General features: G+C 37.7%; 1 protein-coding gene across 2 annotated transcripts in view; it reads left to right on the top strand.

The window, feature by feature from the left end:
* The first annotated feature begins 631 nt into the window (after window positions 1-631).
* The window catches only part of RGMB (repulsive guidance molecule BMP co-receptor b), a 61,583-nt gene continuing 45,483 nt past the window's right edge, over window positions 632-16,731 (top strand). Inside the window, exons 1-2 of one of the 2 annotated variants that reach the window (XM_063453669.1) lie at window positions 632-933; window positions 2,443-2,493. In XM_063453669.1, coding sequence (XP_063309739.1) covers window positions 2,483-2,493 — 11 coding nt within the window. In that variant the 5' untranslated portion in view covers window positions 632-933; window positions 2,443-2,482. The remainder of the gene's footprint in view (window positions 934-2,442; window positions 2,494-16,731) is intronic. The other variant, XM_063453671.1, reaches the window with a different exon arrangement.

Raw genomic sequence — 16,731 nt, 5'->3', positions numbered from 1 at the left:
CGAAGTACACCCCACTCATTAGTAATAGCACAGATATAGTTATAAAGCCCCATTATTTCTGGAAAACTCCAGAAGAGTATAACACCCCAAATGTATACTATGTCAATGTCTGATCATCATTCAGACTCCACTCATAGTTTATTATTAAAACAGCATTCCTACTTCCTATTATCTAAATCTCTGTTCCTTTGTGACTTATAAATGTTAATGTTAACATTGCATTTTACTTACAGTCACACCATGTAGTTCCTTACATGATGACTGTACACATCCTGAATTGATCTGTCTGATATAAATGCTATAAATAAAAAATACAAAAATAATGAAAAAAAAAATACAGAAAGAATGTGTGTATTAATAAAATATATATTGGCTGAATATATTAAGTATGTCTGTGCAGGCTAAGAACACTGTGAATGAGACATTGTAACATGCAAATTAAATAATTTCATTATCTTTTTATTTTCCTTGCATTAGATAATACTGATCTGGGGGGGATGGGGGGGATCTATAACTATCATAACAGGATAAATAAATACACAACTTGTATTCATATGCCTTCACCTTCACTGGTAACATAGCAGCATCCTTTGTCTGTGATTGACTGATGTAGCAGACAATGCATTTGCTCCTGTGAGTGTAGTTTTGATTTGCTTGCCACACATTCCCAAATCACCCCCTCTTCTCCTTCTATCCTACCCTTGCTTCATGCTGGTAAGTGTGTCACTGTAAGCAGTGACAACCCATCTACTGCTTCTTTAGAGATGAGAATTTACACATAAAGAGAGCAGACTAGGGAGATCCTATACAGGCAGATCCCATTCCCATATAAAAACAGCAAGTCTCTGACCTGTCACTGGTTTCCTGCTTCCCCCTTACACTGAACAGCTGGACTTCAAGACCTGCTTTATTGTTTGTTTGTCTTCTTTGCTGGTAAGTGACTTTTGCATGTCTTTGTTTTCTTGGCTTAATTTATCCAAATGCAGACATTGCAAAGAACTGGGAGCTGGGGGTGCACTTAAATCTATTTATTGTCCTTTAATTTCTATGCACCTGTCATGATAAATAAGTGATCAATGCTTGCTTTTAAATGCAGGAGAGGTAATGCATTGTGTACAGCATGCTGATACAGTATTGTATGTGTCTGATATTAATATTTTAACTGTTAAAAGTCACCCATTCATTAACTGTTTCTGTGCTTTGCTTGCTTGTGAGTGCCAAGTATATGGTCACACATGTCCCACAAATGTAAGGGAGATACATTGTTTCATAACATTCATTATAAAGTGATTATTTATAGGTTAATATTAGATTTAATATTAGATTTAGTATAGGAAAACATGGATTTGATGATATTTATTAAATAGTGAATTCTACCAAACTGAAAATGTTATGGCAAAATGTATTCAAACCTAGCCAGTCTGTGACTGTTACTGAGGGGGTAAGTGTTTTCAATGTTTACTTTCCCCTTGAATGTAAAACATTTCTGTTTAGAATGCAGTACATGCGGGTGTTTAGTATTACACCCTGATGGATTAGTGATGGTATTAACTTATGGCATTCTGTTGGGTAGAATTCCAGTTGCTGTGGACAACCTTACCATGCCCATGGTGGGTAGGGAAATATCCTGCAAACTGAGTCTACAGCACCTGGAGGGGGTAATCAATGTGTGGCCCTCCACTTAAATTATCATCACCCTCCAAAGATGAGGTTTTGAATAGTCCTGTATCTATTTTGACTATTTAGCATGGTGATACACAAATAGTAATGATAATAGCAATACAAATAAATAATAATAATAATAAATATCAGATGTTGTTTGCCGCTGGCCACTGTAAATAGCTGCCCTACATTGTGCTAATTCTTGCTGCTATTCATTTCTCATGTTCTTTGCACAGCTGTTGGGTATTTTCCACGTGAGAATGATGGGAATTGTAGTCAAACAGAGCTATAGATTCCAGGAGTGCTATGTAATCTCCTGTAATATCCAGAATGGGAGCTAGGAAGGGGCTTCCTGGTGTGCACAGACATGCTGGGACAGTTGAGATCACAGGGAGGTGAACAGCCTCAGCTCTTCTTTGGTAATTGACTTCACATTACTTCTCCTTGAAAAGACATTATTGACTGAGTATTGTAGATGGAAAGCATTTCTGTGAGTGCCCGGCTAATGGGAGAGTAAAAGCGTTTTGGGAGAAGGTTTGCATGCTTTTTTTTTTTCTTTCCTTAGACAGTAAATAAATATAGAAGAGGCTTTGATGTGTCCCTCTCGGATGCAGCAGCTGCTATCAAGTCTTCACATTGTTTTTAGCATTTGGACAGTTCCAACCAATTACACAGATCAGCGCCCCTCAGAGCATACAGGTCACCTCTTTTGGTCCTGATGAAGTAGCTGCATTACCTCACACAGAGTGTCTCTAATATACTCTATCTCTTATTTTACAGGGCAAAAGTTCCAATGACTAATGTGTAATATCACGGGTCTATGGTTCCAATGTAAGTATGAATCCATTACTTCCAGAAAAACACAATGAATGGTCAATATTTACTGAATACATCTACATCTACCTACCTACCTACCTACCTATCTATCTATACTACATCTACCTATCTACCTATCTATCTATACTACATCTACCTACCTACCTATCTATCTATACTACATCTACCTACCTACCTACCTACCTACCTTTCTATCTATACTACATCTACCTACCTACCTACCTTTCTATCTATACTACATCTACCTACCTACCTATCTATCTATACTACATCTACCTACCTACCTACCTACCTACCTATCTATCTATACTACATCTACCTACCTACCTATCTATCTATACTACATCTACCTACCTACCTATCTATCTATACTACATCTACCTACCTACCTACCTACCTATCTATACTACATCTACCTACCTACCTACCTACCTATCTATCTATACTACATCTACCTACCTACCTACCTATCTATCTATACTACATCTACCTACCTACCTATCTATCTATACTACATCTACCTACCTACCTATCTATCTATACTACATCTACCTACCTACCTACCTATCTATACTACATCTACCTACCTACCTATCTATACTACATCTACCTACCTACCTATCTATCTATACTACATCTACCTACCTACCTAACCTTCTATCTATACTACATCTACCTACCTACCTATCTATCTATACTACATCTACCTACCTACCTACCTACCTACCTATCTATCTATACTACATCTACCTACCTATCTATACTACATCTACCTACCTACCTATCTATACTACATCTACCTACCTACCTACCTACCTATCTATCTATACTACATCTACCTACCTACTTATCTATCTATACTACATCTACCTACCTACCTACCTACCTATCTATCTATACTACATCTACCTACCTACTTATCTATCTATACTACATCTACCTACCTACCTACCTACCTACCTATCTATACTACATCTACCTACCTACCTATCTATCTATACTACATCTACCTACCTACCTACCTGCCTATCTATCTATACTACATCTACCTACCTACCTATCTATCTATACTACATCTACCTACCTACCTATCTATCTATACTACATCTACCTACCTATCTATACTACATCTACCTACCTGTCTAACTGCCCACCTGTTTGTATCTATCTATCTATCTATCTGTCTGTCTGTCTATCTTATATCAATCAATATATCTATTATCTCTATCTATCTATCTATCTGTCTATCTATCTATCTATCTATCTGTCTGCCTATCTATCTATCTTATATCAATCAATATATATTATATCTATCTATTTGTCTGTCTATCTATCTATCTATTTGTCTGTCTGTCTATCTATCTATCTATCTATCTATAGGTCTGCCTATCTATCTATCTTATATCAATCAATATATCTATTATCTCTATCTATCTTTCTATATATATTTTATCAATCAATCTATCAATCAATCTATCTATTATCTATCGATGTATGTATCTATCTATCTTCTATCTATTGTCTATCTATCTGTCTATCTATCTAGCTATCTATCTATCTATCTATCTATCGATCTATCTATCTATCTGTCTATCTATCTATCAGTCTGTCTGTCTGTCTGTCTGTCTGTCTGTCCATCCATCTATCTATTTATCTGTCTATCCATTTGTATCACTGGCATTATACAATAAAACCCTAGTGTCATCCAATTTCAGGGTAGGTTTAGCTATCCCATTTCAAATCAAGTCTTCAAATCTTTCTTTTTTTTCTGCCCATTGTTGTCTAATCGTGATGCTCATGTGATCCCTGGTTAGTGAGAGAGTCTGAAAGATTGATAGGTAGTCAGGGAATGAGGAACAGAAATATCTGAGTAAACACATATATCACAACACAAAGCCAATGTCATTCATGATTTATTTATACTCAACGTACAGTTAGACATGAATGATAAAACCTACACATTCTGAGCAGTGCTGACCTTTATTCAAAAATACCAATAACTCACTTACACATGTTATGTCAACATTTCAGACTTTTGTATTTTCTATATTTAAAGGAGTATTTGTAATTTTTATATATTACGAAGAATATATACAATATCATTACAGATATTAACGTGATTTCCTTTTAAAATACCTTCTAAATAAATAAATATCATATCAAAGGTCTATATGGCATGGATGGGTGGATGGGTGGGTGGATGGGTGGGTGGGTGGGTGGGTGGATGGATAGATAGATGGATGGATAGATGGAGGGATAGATAGATAGATGCTATGGATATTACAGAATAAATGAGTATACACTAACAGTTGCATTAATGGACAGATAAGGGATGTTTTACTGACCGATAAGGGATGTTTTGCCATCTGAGATTAGTGAGTCCCAGACAGAAGCTATTCCACTGATTTCATTAAAATGGAGGCAGGTGTCAGTAAAGAATGCACCCCCCAGATTGCACAGAGGTGCTACGCCCTGCAATATTACCCATTTATTACAGATTATATCACCATCCATCCAGAACACAATTCTAAAACATGATCTGTCAATTAAAAAAGCAGGCACATCAGGTCATATACATAGTATTGGCAAACCAGAGTGAACGAGGGATTGCCAAGCTCTATAAAATGAGAGGGACATTATAGGTACCCTGACCAATCATCTCAATAACATGGTCTGGGTGTCATGTCCCTCTAGGTTTAACTCTGCGAGTTAAAACATTGTCATTATTTGGACATGGCAATATTTTCATTCTACGGTTTAAGTTTCTCTAGTGGCTAAAATTCAGACAGCCACTAGAGGCGCTGACTAAAACTATTTCAATCTGATTGGCGTAGAGCAGTATTTTGCTGTGCATGCACGCTAGCCTATCAAAACATTGGATTGACTGAGAACACCAAGATTGATGATCTCAGCCCAGAAGTTAGGGCCCTCTGCGGATAGAACAACGCAGTGCTGGTAAAAAGAAAAAGCACAGCGTGGGATAAAAGGCGAGTGAATTACTTTTTTAAACGATGACTAGAGCACTATGGGGTAAGAATGCACATTTGTATTCCTCATGCTTTAGTGTTACTTTAATTATAAAAGTAAATCATAGGTCTGTTTTTAAATGCGAATTATGCTCTGATCGCAAACTTAAGGCCAAAGTAGACAATTTTATTAACAACGTAATTGGATTTCTTTTTTCAAATTAGAAGTCACTGCAATTCATTGATTTTAACAATATATATTTTTTACTAAACCCCTGTACATAAAGCAGGAATAATAATAATAACTATTATTATTATTTTATTATTTATATAGCACCAACAAATTCCGTAGCGCTGATATTCCATAGTTATTTGCCTTCCAGTACGTCTCCACAGTGTGCAGAGCAATAAAGAGTTAACAGGCAGTGTGGCTCTCCACTCAGGTTCATCTGCTCTGTTTTCCATTTTCAGAATATGACCTTCCTAATAATAAGGAGAATTGCTGGGGCCTTCACACATGCCTTCCGGACGAGGAAAACTCATTCCCTTTCAAATCCATTAATGCATCTTGCATGTGTTTGAATGTTACCCAGCTGTGTATTAATTTCATTTCTGGTCCTGACAATCCTCAGGCAAGAATAAGAATATGTGATGCTGCATGGGATCATCTTCTTTATAATAATATTTGCCAAAGAATAATTTAATTTAATGATCTGTTTCAAAAATATACATAATAATCGTTTACTTCTCAATACCACTAGTAAAAACACTATTTTATCAACCCTTTGAGAGCCAGAGGTATTTCTTAAACATTGTAAATATCCAGATATAAGCAGGACTGAATTTTTAGCCATTAAATGAGTGTCATTCTATTTACTCCTAATAAAGACTCTTTAATGTGACAGCGCACTTCGTAATTACATTTTAAAAGAGTTTTTTTTTTATCTTAACATATAACTATAAAATTAATATTTTGTAACCAGACTATAAATTGCTAATAATCATCATAAATATTCTGCTTGAGACACAGTTAATTGTTGCCAAACTACTTAGTTTTCCAGCTGAGCTAAAACTGATTAACGATTTCCTTTTTGGGATTTTCTATCCAGTATCTCAAGAGTGCCCTCTACTGGCCCAAACGGCACAATAATTAAAAAGCCACTTTTATATATATAAAAATAAATAATAATGTGAAAGCAATGGTTGAACTGTTCATAAGGTTGATATTCCGGCTTTTTAAATTGTCACGATGCTCGGAATGTTTAACTTTTTGCCCTTAAATTCGAAATTCACTTTAAATTCACCTTGAACTCTCAGTTTAGTGAGTAGCTCTGTTAATTTTAGCGCAAACTGAGAGATGTTATCGAAGGAAAACAACTGGATCTTTTTTTTTTTAATTTTAAGAAAAGGGCAGTGTAGGGCAAAAGTTTATATTTTCAAACATCAGTGCATTGTGGTGAATTTAATTAATAAATAATAATAAAAAAAAAACAACACTAAAATATAAATAAAAATGAATAAATAAATAAAATTATTAAATAAATAAATGTAAAATTTAGCCAAAAACTGCAGATGGAAATAAATTGCCCAACTCCCCTATAGACACAGTTTAACTATTGTAGCCTTAATTTAGCCATTCAGGCTTTTATTTGTATTTATTTATTTTTTATATTGGTTTTTATTAATTTATTTATTTTTAAAATCAGCCATTCTGAAATTTTATTTTTAAAAAATGTAGAGACACTGCAAAAATGCCCAAAAGTAGGACATAAATGGATGGACTTACACGTTTAATTTTTTTTACTGCAAACAAAGTATTCAAGGGCTAAACGTATCTCGTAAATGACTGTGTGAAAGTAGACCTCAGTAAGCCCACCTCCACTGTGAGTGCATCAGTGAACGCTAACACAGCTAGCTGTGTGAAGCAGACATGGGGGATGGGTACTGTATATACTGAAGTATCTGAAGGCATTCAAGTGAATTGGATGGCACTTCACACTTCGTGATAACAAAGTTACATGTTCTTCTTCACTGCCTCTCAGCATGAATGGTGGCTTATTGTAGCATGTTCTATCCTTCTTTACTCAGCAGATCCATAGAATGTTTACTGTGTGCTATGGATAATCTAACATGCAGGTTGAAAGAACAAATATGAAATGTCCCACTGTTTTGTTACATATTTATTTATTTATTATTTATTTATTATTGCCATTTATATAGCGCCAACAGATTCCGTAGCGCTTTACAATATTATGAGAGGGGGATTTAACTATAAATAGGACAATTACAAATAAACTTACAGGAACAATAGGTTGAAGAGGACCCTGCTCGATCGAGCTTACATTCTATAGGAGGTGGGGTGTAAATATCACATTGTGTGTGGGTGGGCAGCTCTACATTGTCTCCTTACGCACAATTGTCACCATATTTCCTTGGGGACAATCTAAAAGACATCACGTGATGAGTCTGGCTCTAAAATCCTACATAATGTTATAATACTTTATTTGTTAAGGATGCACATAGGAGAGGCCATATGTAACTGTAACACAAATTATGGGGGAGTAATGGGCTAATGGGCACAGGGCTCAACAAATGACTGGGGTAAGAAAAAAGATAATAATAAAAACAGTTTTGTTAGTAGATGAGGTCAGGTTAATGTAGATAACGTGATCTTATTTTTTTATCAAATACTATATAAGGATATGATTTATTGTTAACTATAATAATTTTAATAATAATCCCTAATTGAAACAATTAATAACAAGAACATAAAAAGGGTTTTATAGAGATCTGAGTGTGCAATATTTCCTGTAACAATTTTTTTTTTTTGGGGGGGGGGAGGTTTTTTTTTATTATGTCTGCTGGATCATATAGGTACAGGCTTTCACTTGGTACTAATCTTTCTTACAGGAGGTTTTTCACTAAAGTGAGAATGGTCGGGAGTGAATCCAATGTTTTGTTATTTACCTATTTTTACCTTTAATTCGCTTTGAATTCACTTTGAAATTCTTACAATCCTCACTGTTGTGAAGAACCCTATAGTCTGAGCTCATTTAACCCCTTAAGGACACATGACGTGTGTGACACGTCATGATTCCCTTTTATTCCAGAAGTTTGGTCCTTAAGGGGTTAATCATCAGTTACTCAGAACAGGCACATGTAAAAACAAATAGGATGCGGTGACTATCATGACTGTCCCTGCCGGATTTAGGACTATTGGCAAGTATGATTATACATACAACACTAAATCTCTCTCACACATATACACAGTCACCAAAGCATTCCTGAGCCATCCACCAGTGTATCATCGTCCTCTTCTGTGTCAAAATAAAGATTCAAGGAATTAGTGTGCGGAGGCAGGGGGAGGGGGGAGAGGGGTAAGGATGGGAAGCATTACACAACATGTATAGCATTAAATTGTTCCAGTTATCACCCAACGGGAAGATGGTTCCTATTGGCTGGACATATTTGTAGAAAACTACTTTTCAAGTCTAGAATTTTTCTGATTTCCATCAGACCCCAAACATCCACTGATTTCATAGTGAGAGTTCCATTAGCCAAAGAGAAACCGTCAATTTGGAACTGACTGAAGTATAAAAAGTACTTTGTCTGTAGTATCTTTCCTTCTTTAGTTTTCTGCTCTTCGATGCTCTTCGAGGTCTAATTCTCAAATAGAAAAGCCAACAAAACAGATTGTTTTTTTCTCAATAATTATTTCAGCGGGTCTGAAATTTGCTGCACTTGTCATTTTGATAAATTCATAGCAATAGTTAATAATTGTCGTCCTATCATGCAGAACAGTGAGACTTGAAGATTATTAAAAAGTTATGTCACAATGTAACGCGATAACACATGTAACACATGTTTTAAGAGACTTTGTGTTTTATATTTGTTTATATTCATTTGCTTCTTTTAATTTCTTTCCTACAGATTGTGGCAGAGATAGAATAGTATCCGCTTGTCAATTATTTGAAACAATCTAGATATCTTCATGGATTACACAGATTATTCACCATACCGAGAATTGTTTCGAGTGAATTTCAAATGTAAGATTAAAATGGGCAAACTGAAAAACATTCTGCAAGTCAGCCATGCCTCCAGCTTGGCTAGTTTGCTCTTAAATATTAAATTGACTTTAAATTCACTGTGAATGAAAAACAAGTCTCGCTTTCAGTGAATAGTCTCTTTAGTAAAACCAAATTATTTTATAACATGAAAATGGGATTCTGCAGTGTTCAATCACAAATGATTACGGCTTCCTGTTTGGGGAGTCAGATCTCCATAGTGCCTCCATCCTAATCCACTCTTTTCTAGGAACTCGAAATATTTATGGTGTAAAAAGGTTTTCCAGCATGCAGTAAGGCCCTGATCGTAGTGGTGACACAGGATCTACGTCACTTTAGCTCTAAAGTTTTTGTTTAAATGGTGACATGGCATTTACAGGAAAGGTGATCTCCAAAGTGCTGTCTAAAGGGATGTTGTATGACGAGAACTGAATAGGCTCCGTGAGTACTGATAAAGGATGAAGGGTTATTGAACAGTTGGCAGCAATAGGGAAGATACATTTCCACGTAATGTGTCACTCAGGCAAACTTTCAGTTTAGTTTCCAGGATCGAGAGACTTTGCTTAGTGGGCGAAGTGGTACTTTTTTGGTCCTCAGCGGTAGATAAGCTAATATATCCTTGGGTATTTGGATCCTCTGCATGGACTAAATGGCAGAAGGGCCTTAAATATCTCTTCTAATGTAAGAAAGGATCTAAGACAGGCAACCTTTTGCACTACAGATGTTTCGGACTACAACTTTCATAATGCTCTTACACACATAATTCTGGCAAAGCTTCAAGGGAGATGTAGTCCAAAACATGTGGAGTGCAGGTGGTTGCCTACCTCCACTCTAGGGTATTACCAGACCCTGAACCAAATTAACTGAAATAAAATAAATTCTATCAACACACATGAAGTAATGAAATGGCGCAACGACTCACTCCCCTCCACCATCACTGGAGTTCTTCTGATGCAGCCGTTTCCAGCATATACTGACATTTCCCTCAAAAAGTGATTTTTGGAGTTCCTGACCTTCAATACAGCATAATAATGAGAACTGCTGGTATATGCGGTCAGTTAGTGATGGAAGTTATGGTCTTTTCAATCGAATACATGTATCCAAGATGGCCACCATAATTACATCAGGAGCAGAGCTTCAACTTCTAGGGATTTATTATCCAGAAGACGAATATGAAGTAGCTTTCACATGGAATTCTGATGGGACTAATGGCGATGACACCAACTCTTCAGCTGTCTCTAACTCTATGGACAGTGAACAGACCAGCAGACTTTGATTACTTTTCAAGAGATGACATTGTCCAATATTATCTGAAGTATAAATGTGTAGACATATTGTCTCACAAACAATGGTTATAGCTGACCGAAGAACCACTCAAGACACCTCTTCTGTCATCTGTTTTGTTTAGACGTTATCACGGCCTACAGGAGTGCTTAATAAATTTCTATAAAAAAAACTTTTTAAGCTATTGCTTACAAATTGGTTCTCTAAGATTAATCTGCTGCAGGTATGGCTGATCAAACGATAGCAGTGCCTAGGCCTATACAGACTTCAAGCTGAATTCCAGATCTACAGCTGGAAAAATCATGTTTGCACAACCATGATTTTGAGCATGCAAATGGTCATAGTTCGCAAGTTGCTGGTGAGATAGCTCAGTGGATATAGCTCCAGTCAGAGCTGCATATATAATATTCAGAAAGATGTCCAATAGAGTCAATAAGATAACTGCCCTTAGGTTGGGTAATAGTTAAAGCTATATCCTAGGACGTACTGGCGTAGTGGTTAAAATACTCGGTTAATATTATATTTCATAAAAATACAAAGTATAGATGCAAAACCTACGGAATTTTAGTAATATTGTTCAGATCTTTTTCATGATTTTTAGTATGTCTGTACTAAATTTTTAATATTTCACAAACCTCTATTTTAAAAATATATTATTTAAAAAACAACAACAACCCATATACACGTTTCTTGCATCAGGTTTTATTTTCTATTTATTTTAATCAAACATTCTGCAGGTGATAAGTGAAAAATATTTTAAATAAATATGTTTTTTTTTTAAACTTAAAAAAAAAAAAACATGTTTCTCTGGTTAGTAAACAGGCCCTTGGAAAAACAGTATTCAGTCTGTGCTTCAGTGTATTAAGAGGAAAAGGACGGATTGTAGGTGGCGGTTGTCAACACATTCCTACTGCTGGAGTGAATGGCCACTATTATGAGATGTCTGGCCAAAAAAATATGAGTGCGTAGCTCAATTTGCATAGTTTAGTAGCAGTTTCCTCTTTGGGTATGAGATCTGAAATATGTACATTAATCAATCCTCTGGCACACAGAGGGTTAATGTATCTGGCGCATGTCAGAAAATTGTCAGAATAAAATTAGATGGGAGACCACCCATAATTACTGGCTTTCAAACTTTCCAGATTGGAGGCAATTTAGCTAGACTGCCGCCCAAAAATATTGCACTGAATATATGTTTATACGCGAGACCGTCCATCATTCACTGTAACGAGGGCTGCATCATGTGGACAGACAAACTGACAAGAGGTATATTCTCTAAAGTGTGAATTGTCAGGAACTGAAACTGACGTCAAAGTGAATTTTGCATTTCAAGGCTACATAGCCAAACTGGCAAAATTCAGTCCGAAGATTTCAATTCGGCTATTTGGCCTTCACGAGTTAAATTCACTTTGCATTCTCGAGAATTGACACTTTAGTAAATAATCACAAAAGAACTGGATATCAGAAGGGTTATATCTGATAAGAAATATTAAAATTACGCCACCATTTTCAGACATTGCTCATGGAAACTTTTTTTTTTATGAGATGCTCTGTTATCTTTTAATGTTAAATGTTGCAATTGACATAACAATCCAGTCCATTCCTGGCACAACCAGGGCACATATTGCAAAAGCAGTATTTTGGCTTTACCTCCTCTCCTTACTATACCATACTCACGTGAACACTAATGGATACACAGACAGATAAACACACATAAACATACTGATACACACTGCCAGACAGAGACATACAAAGACCATGACTGACAGACAAACAGTCTCAGATACACACACAATGCCACATTACACAGATACACAAACAAGTACACTCACACTGCAAGAAAAGTACACTCAAAAATAAATATTTTAAGACACCCTCTTGGCTTACCTGGGGTCTGGAGGGGATCCGGCTGCAGACTTTAAAAACCTCCTGGGTGGCTTTTCACATAGTGGGAGAAAGTTATATGTTATAATTTCCTACCAGCACTACTGCGCAGGAGGAGATAGGGGGTAGTCAACACCTCTCGGTAAAAGGCCCACACAGGAGTTAAGCAATGGTTAAGTGAGATAGCTATATCTCCTCAACTGGACCACATATCACTACAGTGACCTGTGCCGGTCCATGGGCCAGACCACGCCCTTTCCTGTGTACTGGCGACCTTGTTTTCATTTGGCAAAAAACAAGCCTTTAATGGCTCTCAGATAGACCGCTTCTAGAGGTGCTTTCTCCAAGTCCTTCACTTTACACATTTTAGACCAGAATAGCCCATAGCTGGTTTAGATAATTTTTCCAATCAAGTCATGTTGGTTTAAAATTTGAAATTCACTCTGAATTCCAGACTGAACTCACTTTTGTGAACAGCCCAGTGAGAGGCTTGTGGTTGCAAGCTATCGGCATGCTTTACGTTATTAAATCATATTTTTAAAACAGATAAATGAATTGAAATCCATTTTTTAATTCCTTTTTATTATTTTCATGGTATCCTCGCCCATTTTCCACCATGGACTGGGTCTGTGTGCTGTAATAGTGATGTTAGGGAAACTCAGATGGTTAAGTGCTCTAACAGCGCTTTTATGAAGAAAAAAGAGTTTAGAAAGCCTGGGCTGTGAAGCATGTGATCTGGATTTGCTTGACTGGTTCTTGAAATGATGGTTTTACTGCCCCTAAGGGTAGATTAAGAACAAATGATAGTAATACCTCACTCCCAATAAAGGAAAATAAAAACACTCTCTATAACTGTATTATATTTCTAATTACTATCACAGTTATTATATAGTACCATTAACAACCCCTGGATGTTGGGCTAAGGTACCATCGCCCGTACGTACTTGAAAACCAGAGTAATCCGAATGTACCTTTCCTGGTTAAATACTTTGTTTTTATTATTAATTTTCAGAACTTGATTATTCAATAAATTCAGAATGGGAGGGGAGGGAATGGTCTCTCCCCTTACCTTAAATGGTTAATGGTGGAGTACTTTGAAATTAATTTAACAGATAATATATAGTCCTTTTTATTCAGAGTACTTTCAGATTAGTATGAAATAGGTACTATAAGTAATATAATCACTAGTGTAGTGGTTATATAGCTAAGAGTCTCCGGGCACCATCCTCCGGTTCTTTGATAGCCGATCACTGCCACCCAGGCTAGAAAATATTATTATCATTTATATAGCGCTCACATATTCCGCAGCGCATCACAATTATAAAATGGGGATATCTGAGAACAAGTAATTTACATACAGAATATAACAAGAACAAAGGTGGAGAAGGCCCTGCTCAGATGAGGTTATAATATATGAGGACGGTGTGACGAACGCCCCTTTGCCTGGATGTTCACCACAAGCTCCTAGTGGAGTGTGGAGGCTAGCCTCCTGCCCACTGACTATGGGCCATAGAAAAGGCGGGTATGCTGTCCCATGGAACTGGGGGGGAGCTACGTGACCAAACCCCTATTTTGCCTTCCCAGGAACCGTTCTCTTCCTTAGTTAGGGAATCCGTTTAAACTTCGTTTTTATGTTACGAAAGTTGACCGACCGCTAGCCATGATTTCATGGAACTGTTTTGGGAATAGGACCATGTGCACGATCGGTCAAATAATTGACTTCCATGGAAATCTCAAACCCCTGAACCGATCTGGGTGATTTATGCATATGTTGGTCACCCAGATTCGGGATATCAGGGCATGTAACGTTTGTGGGGTTTTCATGTGTTTTGAAGGTACTTTTGGGGTGTTTGTAAATTTTATGTTTTTCTGTGCCTGGTGATAATTGAGTTTGTACAGTTCCTGACTCAATTATCTCCCAGGCACAGGGAAGGGATTACCCTGTTTTGTGTGGGAGTGTCATAGGCGTGTTTTCGGTCTCCTTGTACTGCATAAAACCTGGCCATTGAGCCTGGAGTAATCCAGGGGCGTACCTAGAGCATTTGGCACCCGGGGCGGACCCTGAGTGTGCACCCCCCCCCCCCATAATAAAAATTTAAGAAAACACCCACAATTTTTTGCTTTCCTATGGACTGTTTGAATGTGCGCGCAGCTCTTGCCGCGCATGTGCATTCGGCTCCACTCGGGAGCTGACGTCGGCGGGGGAGAAGAGGTCACCCCTTAAAACCCATTCAGCCACTTACCTTTCTCCAACGTCGGGCTCCCTCGGCGCTGGTGACCTCTCCTCCCCCTGCCGACGTTAGATCCGAATGCGCATGCGCGGCAAGAGCCGCATGTGCATTCAAACTGCCCATAGGAAAGCATTACTCAATGCTTTCCTATGGACGTCCAGCGTCTTCTCACGGTGAGTTTTACAGTGAGAATTGCGGAAGCGCCTCTAGCGGCTGTCAGTGAGACAGCCACTAGAGGCTGGATTAACCCTCAGTGAAACATATGTTTTCAGCTGCAGGGTTAAAACTAGAGGGACCTGGCACCCATACCACTTTATTGAGCGGATCCTTAGAAATAGCATAGGAAAGGGATTTGAGTTCAAAAGATGTAGCGGCTAGGGCAGAGGTTTTGTAGAAGGGGGCCAGGGCAGGGATTTTGTATAAATGCGCCATTTTTGTAGAAGGGGGAAGACCAGTGCTTTTGTAGAAAGGGGCTGGTGAGAAACTTCTAGAAAACTCCTCCCCTGCCCCTTTCTACAAAGCCCCTGGTCTCGCCCCTTCTAGAAAACCCCTGCACACTGATCACATAAATTTCATACACTCGCTACACATAAAAACCCTGCACCCCGATCACATAAATTTCATACACTCCCTACACATAAAAAAACCTGCACATCCCCCTTAATTAAAAAAAAACCCTGCACACCCCCTTAATAAAAAACAAAAACCCTGCACACCCCCTTAATAAAAAACAAAAATCTGCAGTGCACATCCTCCCTTAATAAATAAAATACTGCAACCCCCTTAATAAAAAAAAAACCTGCACCCCCCTTTAATTAAACATAACCCCTCTAAATAAACTTCCCCCGTGCTGCACCCCCTTTAATTAATCCACCCCCTCTTTAATTAATCCACCCCCTCTTTAATTTATCCACAACCCCTCTTTAATGAATCCACAACCCCTCTTTAATTAATCCACAACCCCTCTAATTAATCCACCCCCTCTAATTAATCCACCTCCCTCTAATTAATCCACCCCCTCTAATTAATCCACCCTCCCTCTAATTAATCCCCCATAATTAATCCACCCCCTCTAATTAATCCACCCCCCTCTAATTAACCCAACCCCTCTAATTAACCCAACCCCTCTAATTAACCCAACCCCTCTAATTAACCCAACCCCTCTAATTAATCCACCCTCCCTTTAATTAATCCACCCTCCCTTTAATTAATCCACCCCCTCTCTAATTAATCCACCCCCTCTAATTAATCCACCCCCTCTAATTAATCCACCCCCTCTAATTAATCCACCCCCCTCTAATACACCCCCTCTAATTAATCCACCCCCTCTAATTAATCCACCCCCTCTAATTAATCCACCCCCCTCTAATTAATCCACCCTCTCTAATTAATCCACCCCCGCTAATTAATATACCCCCTCTAATTAATACACCTCCCTCTAATTAATACACCTCCCTCTAATTAATACACCTCCCTCTAATTAATACACCCCCTCTAATTAATACACCCCCTCTAATTAATACACCCCCCTCTAATTAATCCACCCCCTCTAATTAATCCACCCCCTCTAATTAATACACCCCCCTCTAATTAATACACCCCTCTAATTAATAAACCCCCCTCTAATTAATAAACCCCCCTCTAATTAATACACCCCCCTCTAATTAATACACCCCCTCTAATTAATACACCCTTCTCCAATTAATAAACCCCCCTCTAATTAATACACCCCCCTCTAATTAATACACCCCCCTCTAATTAATACACCCCCCCTTTAATTAATACACCCCCTCTAATTAATAC

The sequence above is a fragment of the Pelobates fuscus genome, chromosome 5 (assembly GCF_036172605.1).
Source record: "Pelobates fuscus isolate aPelFus1 chromosome 5, aPelFus1.pri, whole genome shotgun sequence".
Taxonomy (NCBI): Eukaryota; Metazoa; Chordata; class Amphibia; order Anura; family Pelobatidae; genus Pelobates; species Pelobates fuscus.
This window is presented reverse-complemented; position numbering and strand designations above follow the sequence as displayed.